The following is a 7,591-nucleotide window of genomic DNA, read 5'->3' as shown; positions in this document are numbered from 1 at the left end:
TATAGGAAATAAAAACTCGGTTTATTATTCGTATGGGCAAACAAATTCTAGATTCGAAATGTGCAAAGTAGATCCGAACGGAATCTAATTTATAAAGTTTGTCCAGTCGCCAACGTAATTTACAATAATGGTGAATATGTAATGAATCTGCTTTATACACGTAATTAAGTTTCTCCAATTACTATGATCCAAGTTTTTAACGTTCACCTTTGTTATTCAAAACCCTTCGTTATGTTTCCGCTGTTTTTAGATTTTCTGAAACCCCAAACTTTATCGGACCGTTTATTTGTATAATCTGGGTTATGGGGCGTATCAACAAAATGTGAGTATTTATTTATTAGGTTTTTACTTAAATTGTTTCAGTAATGGACGAAACACTTAGATAGGCTAATGAAAGCGCTTACTTATTTTTTATCACAAGGAATTAGGACGTAGTGTCATTTGATTTGCATATTGCATGGATTTATATACTTTTCGCAGCCAGAAGCTGTTAGTAAAGTTTCCTTTACAAAAATAGAAATGTTCTGATTTGCAAATTTCGATAAATAAATTACATAGTCAACTTTCGTTTTCGAAATCACTTTGCTCGGAATTATACGCCCTTCGTCAGACGTTACCTACCCTCTATTGATGCTTTTCTCAATGAATCGTTCTGGAGCGACGCATATTAATGAAATGTTTTGATGATTGGTGTAACACACTAATAAATAATTCGTCTTTATCAAAATGTTCAAAGCCCCAGTCGTACTTTACACGATAAACTACATTTAGTAGGATGAGCTACAATGTTCTGTGTATTTATAAATATATAGGTCCGTTATAACTACAGAAATAACGTAAATCACATTTTACAGAGTTTGAAATTCTGCGATCGAGTTTATAAAGATATGAGGAGGATTTGTACCGGTTTTTCTTTTTGATACTTATATTTGACGTTTATTCTGAGTAGTGATAATAATTTAAAATAGCAAAGTTAGTGTCGACTTCCTCTCTAAGCGAAAGTGCCGCCACCTTGAAAATATTTCGTTGGTTATGCTCAATATTCCTATAGCTATGTTAAATTTCACATTTTCTTGAAGTCTTTTTTCTTGAAAGCTTGGAAAAATGTACCGATATTGTTGCTGACGATATTTGGGCTGAAATAATACCGAAGATAATGACGGGTCATCCTGTATGTGCGCATGTTTTAATTCACTTTAAATGTGGAGGATTTCATTACGAATAAAAATGGAATTGGTTTGTTTAATCGAAACTTGTTATTTTAGTGTCTATTTTCCATTTTAGAATTATTTTTATTGCATAATTTCTTTTTTAAATTTTATAATTCGTGTAAATTTATTTAATTAAATTGTAAGGTGTAAAAATTGCGTGTCAGAATTTACGCAACATCTGATCGTTGGGCGATGTCGTATCGCGAAAGTTAATTGATTTTGAGACGTGGTTAGCACTGATAACAAAGCATACAGGTGCACGTTTTCCTTTGAGTGAATTTTTTTATTAAAGAGGAGACAATTCAAGCGTTTCTTATTGGCGTTACGATTGACATTGATGGAGAGGGGATTATGATCATTTAGTGGAAGTGGTATTCTGATAAGTAGGAAAAAAATGGAAGCAGCGAGGCTTGTTAGTATAATAGCCGTTTGCACCGACAAATTTAAGCGGAGCTTAGCTTAAACGTAGCTTAAAGTCCATGGCAACGATTACTGAGACAATGGTTTCCATGGATGTTAAACTATGCTTAAGCTAAACCCAGCTTAAATTTGAAGAAATTATATAGGAGACATATTTTATTCCAGAACTTATTACATCCATTAGGTATAATCATATAATTGGCGATTTTTCATTTTTTATATAATTATAAAATTCCTTACAATCAAGTTATATCACGCTAAATTTAAATTGTTTTGAATAATATCTCATTATTTTTATTTGAAAATGAAAATATAGGAGATTTATAATATTTTAGAGGATATAGGAGATCTCTTTTTTATTTTTCTGTATCTTCTCAAGTAATATTAGAAGAAAATAAAAACGAAATCGACAAATTTCGGTTTTTCTGGCATATCTTCGGAAGTAATAGGAATTTTCTCGTTTTCTATAAATCTTGATAGTAACTGTTTAGTTGCGCAACTAATTTGACCATCTTCGTATTTTCTATGGTTTCGGAGATCTCTGTGATAGATATCCGTATCTTGGACACAGCGTATATTAGCACTGAACGTCTGGTCTGGCCGACCACACACTAACAAGTTCAATTAATTTTTGGTTTGACGATATTGTCTTTATTCACGAAATGTAGTATTGCGCGGTTTAAATATACATACTTTCGAGCGGATTTTACCAAATTGATCACCCTTAGGTATGTTCAGATCCGCGTGTCTTGGCCTTTGTTCTCATTTAATTACAATTGCAAAAGTTTGCAATACCCCTTCGTAATTACAGCAAACTGCTTCAGGAATAAGGCGTGGATTTCGTAACTATGCGAGTACTTTGAAATTACGGGAAACGCGTATACCGCCCAATGCCTCGTCGTTGTAATTTCACCTGACTGAAATTATTACTAAAAGAATAAAATACACCACTGGAGCAAATGGAAAACTGCAGATTAAGGTAAACAATGTGTGATTAAATGAAATTGAGGGTAAGGTTATTTCGGGATTGGAAAAAAAGCACACGTTTCAACGTAGAGATCCTGTAGAAAAGCAAATTCCGTCGATTTTCATTTAATTGCACTTAAAAATACTGTAAAAGGATGCTGGCAGGTAATTAAAAACCATTAATCATAAAACCCTTGAAGTATTAAGTGCACACACCCGGATGGTGACTTGCGTGACGCAACAGGGTTATTTTACAATATTAAATTTGTAATTTCGTAATATTGATTTCACACGAATGTACTTGGGTTTTTCTTTACAGAGAAAAGCTGCAAATTATTTCGTACATGACATTTCCATTTAATTGTCCATATTTTAGCCTGTAGTTTTATTTGAAAATCAGATTCCGTGAATTTTTCATTTACCTAATTACACTTCCCTTGAAAATATTGTGAAAGGATTATCATTATCAAATGTTGAAACCATCAAAATAAAATTCTGATAACCTGCACTCTTAAAAGAGCGACACCCTAAATCTAATGTAGGATAAACTTACTGGTCAATAAAAACTGTTAACTTAGTTCACTCGTATTTCGCAATCAAAATGCAAGTAATAGAAAAAATGTACCTCTTTAATTACTGCAATTAAAGCAAGTGGGTGCAAGCCGATGGACATTTTCAACGTCTCTACTGTCCCCCAATCTGCGTTCGGAAAGATTTTGCATAGCGGTTTAGGATCCCGGGACATCTGCACGGTTTTATTCGATTTCGACTGGATATCTTCTTGGTGGAAATTCTTTAAAATTTAACGCTGGCTGGTGTAAAGTAACTGCAGCTGGTTAAGACAAGCGCATGCTGTTTAACGAAGATGCTAGCGGATGGGAACAAAACGCCAGCTTCTTTCGTACATTTCCAAAATGGGGACTCATTGGATACAGTAAAACAAGCCTGAATATCCGTTTGTACTGGAGCTACCGGCACCTTTCCCATTACAACATACCCCAAAGTAGTTTGAAGAGCAATTGGTTTTCCGGCTGTACCCAATACTCTACCAGAACCAATTAAACAAGAAAATATTTCCGCCCCTAGAATCCCATCCACTTCTCGAGATTGGTAAAATAAATCATCAGCCAACGGAATATCTCTCAAATGAGAACAGCCGTCGGTATCAACTTGAAGCCTAGGAAGTTTATCCGTAATTTTTTCGACTATTAACACCTTAAGTGCATATTTACAATTCCGATTATGACGAGACGCGATCATCAAATCTGCCATACCCCTTACCGGTTCCGACACCTTACCTAATCCCTGCACCGAGGAATAACATTTCGAAATTTTAATACCCAAATTTTTGGCAACACCTAGTCGTTAACAGGTTCGCTTGACTTCCGCTATCCAAAATAAATCTAGCTGTTTGACCTCCAACCTGACAATTTAGAATATCGACCACCGCGGTTGATAACAAAACCGTATGCTTAGTAGGCATCGGATTGGCTGTTGCCTCCTCCGTCGAGGACAGGTTAGTCACCAATCCTGGACTCTCCGCTAAAACCGATGGCCTCGGCACATCCAAATCTGCACTTCCCCTCGAAGACCCTGTCGCCTCGTTTAGCCTTTCCCTACTTGGCCGACCCATGTGTAGCAGAAAGTGATGCCTTTTTTTGACATTCGATACACGACCGATCAGATGTGCAGAACCGTACACCATGATGTGGAGATAAACAATTATAACACCAATTATTTTTTCTCACCGCTTCATACCTCATAGCCGGAGTCAACCGCTTAAATTTGTCGCATCTAGTTAAATAATGCCACCCCTTATGACAATAAATACAACTGTTTCCAGTATGAGAAGTGGTAGCCGCATTCTCCTCCTTAGGAGCCTCATTGACCAAAAAAGACTTTGATATTTTTCCTACGCTTTCACCCAGATTTCCCGATTTTAGTGGTAGCTTCTTATTCAAACTTAATATTTTTGACTGGTCTTTTACAAACGTTATGATATCCTCGTAACTAGGAAACTCCGCATTTCGCTTAGAAATTTCAAACAATTTTACTGTGGCCGGGTCTAATTTTGATAAGGCTAAATAGCCTAAAATGAAATCCGTTAAATCAACTAATTTGAAATTCTTAAGAGCCTTTACTGCCGCATCAAATTTTTCTAAGAATATATTTAAGCCCTTTGAAGCCTCGTATAGAAGCTGCTTAAAGTCTATAATCTGTTCCAAATAACTATTAGCGAGAACTCTTTTATTATGGTATTTATCGAGAAGCGCTTTCCAAATGATTTCATAGTTCTCCCCCGTGGGAGCTAATCCGGAGCAAACCGCCAAAGCTGGACCCTTAAGCCTCCCGACCAAATAATGCACCTTATCGGCGTCCGATAGATCCTTATTTCCATGAATCAAACTTTCAAATATTGAATAAAAGATTTCCCATTCCCTGATTTCCCCAGAAAACAGAGGTAATTCAATTTTCGGTAATTTGGGTACCGCCGCCGTCACTGAGGGCCCCGTTGCCGGCGCGCCTACCCTTGCCGCTGCCTTTACTTTTACATAACGTTCCGCGGCCCTACTAATGTGACAACAAAGTTCATCTATAGTACTCAAAACCTTAAAATCTGGCTTATAATCTTCATTAACTTCCAAACTATATTCCGCGATTTCCTCTAAAACTACATTTAAATCTTTTTTTGTAGTTTCTAAGGACCGATACAATATCTTAAACTTTTCTAGTTTATTGGAATTACCTAAATCTTTAGACAAATCGTATAAGTTTTGGAGTATTACAAATAAGTAAATAACGACTCTTTTTTAGCAGTCAAAGTTCTAACTTTTCGTTCCGCTACAGTTGCCATTGCAATATTATACGTCTCTTTATCAACAAGCAATACCTGTATGGTAAAGATAAGCAATAGACAAGAATATTGTATTCTAATAAGTAACAAATAAACAAGTTTGAGTCGAAAACAAGCCCTCTGATAACCCGCTGATAAAACCACGATTTCCCGCTGAAATCGCACGCCTTCGTACTCAGGGTATCAACCACCCTTTGTCTTTCCGAAAATCCACTAATAGGTATGTATTAACGATAAAATTGCGAGATTAAACTTATCTCAAGTTCGACCGATTCGAACTTATTATCCAAAAAATTTCCGCAAATCCTGCTCGAAGGACCAAATGTAATTATTTTTGTAACTTACCATCGATTATCCATAACGGCACTAATATTCAGAAGGGAATGTAATAGGATGGTGGGATAAATTTATGGTAATTGGCCGAGATGGATAATGAATTGTCTAATGATAATTTAATGACAACTGACAACTTTCTTCTCACTTTTAATCTCACAATTTTTCGTTTTCGTTGTAACCGTCGCGTAGGTACGATGACGTCCGACTACATGGCGGCAATTTAAAAATAATTTCTATTGCGTGCCCAGGGTTTCTGTATATTTTCGTCGAAGTAGTTGATTGAAGTCTTCTTACGCAACTTGTTAGTGCAACAAGAATAATTGTTAATGGGCTGTAAAAATGTTTGTTGCCCAACATGTAGAAAATTTATAATAATTGATGAACAAACAAACGATGTCAATTATAGTTGGGTGTGGCACCTACCTTAAGGTTTGACGATGTTGTAAAATGGCGCCCCAGTCTTGTCACAAATGCAACTCTGGGCACACGATATGTCGTCTGTCTTGCATGTATACTCTATTGTCCAAACATGGTAGGTTCGTTCTTGCGCACCGCACGCACACCGCGGATATACGTCACGAACCTTGGTACCATTACCCATAACCGAATCGTTTTGATATTACAAAATAAAATTCATTTTGAATCTTTGAATTATTGAGAAAAAAAATAGTTATTCTTGCATGAACACAACTTTTGTTTTTTTTTTATTGACGTTTTATTTGGAGGTACATCAACCTTTGTTTTTAGCACCTTAAAACTACATTATTATTATTATTTACAGTTTATTGATCAGGTTGGTCACTTTAAGGTACTGGACTGTGGCCAGTAAGTGTGGCGGAGTCATTTGAATTTAGGGCTTCCTGGAGGTCGTTGGAGACTCCAAATGACCGACGAGGAGCAGCGTAGGTGGGACACTCCAACATAATGTGGCCCACGGTGAGGTCAACTGCACATTGAGGACATAGCGGTGGTGGTTCTTTGCTCTTCTTACTTGATTTTCGCCGAAATAAAAGTTTTCATAACACTTCTTTACGTACACGCGCATTTTATTTTAACTAGCCCCCACTATTAAGGACGGCCCGCTTTTTAAATCTCAAAGTTGTATTATTACGAATTTACAATTCGCAATTGTACGTTGCTGCTTTCGGAATCTGTGTGGGAATGAGCCGTTTATTTCTTGATAATTTTGCGTACGCCAGTGCAGTTTAAGTCTAGGTACATACCTAAATATTTTATTTCGGACTTAGTTGCAATTTGAATATTGTTAAAACTAGTAGGGGGGCACACAAGTGTTAGTGGATGTTATTTGTGCTGACTTGTCGCTGTTTACTGTGATTTCCATTTTGTTGGTCTAGTCCTGTAAGAAGTTGATGTGGTTCTGTAAATGAGTTGTCGCGGCTGTAGGTGATTCACTGGTTGAGGGGATGGATAGGGCTACGTCATCGGCAAACCTGGAAATAGTAGTGTTTCACGTGGTTGAGAGAATCAGATTTATTTATTTATTTATTTATTCTGTGTTAGTCAGGTTCTGTGTGCCGAACAACCAAAGAGTGACAATTTATGCAATAATATTATTATGATTTGCGTGTCTACGAGGCCTTACTAAAGTCAACGTAAACGGTATTAACTTGACCTTGATTATCTAAATCCTCATGGTGGTATTGAGCTAACAGCTATAAAGGTTTGATACTGTAGAGCGACTTTGTATAAAACTATATTGATGAGATGTGATCATTTGTTTGATATTATTGTACATATAGAGCTGTAATACGAGTATTATCTCCAAAAGTTTGGAAAATTTTGA

At 36.4% G+C, this 7,591-nt stretch overlaps 1 protein-coding gene across 1 annotated transcript; it reads right to left on the bottom strand.

The window, feature by feature from the left end:
• Positions 1-3,392: 3,392 nt before the first annotated feature.
• On the bottom strand, positions 3,393-6,388 carry LOC116166458. Its single transcript, XM_031481409.1, has 4 exons — positions 6,385-6,388; positions 4,356-5,349; positions 4,021-4,213; positions 3,393-3,902 (listed from the first exon to the last, which is right to left on the bottom strand). Exons 1-4 carry the CDS (start codon positions 6,386-6,388, stop codon positions 3,393-3,395), a joined length of 1,701 nt encoding a protein of 566 aa, XP_031337269.1.
• Between the last annotated feature and the right edge of the window lie 1,203 nt (positions 6,389-7,591).

The sequence above is a fragment of the Photinus pyralis genome, unplaced genomic scaffold (assembly GCF_008802855.1).
Source record: "Photinus pyralis isolate 1611_PpyrPB1 unplaced genomic scaffold, Ppyr1.3 Ppyr1.4_LG3b, whole genome shotgun sequence".
Lineage (NCBI taxonomy): Eukaryota > Metazoa > Arthropoda > Insecta > Coleoptera > Lampyridae > Photinus > Photinus pyralis.
Note: the sequence above shows the minus strand (reverse complement) of the source record. Positions and strands in the feature narration are given on the sequence as shown.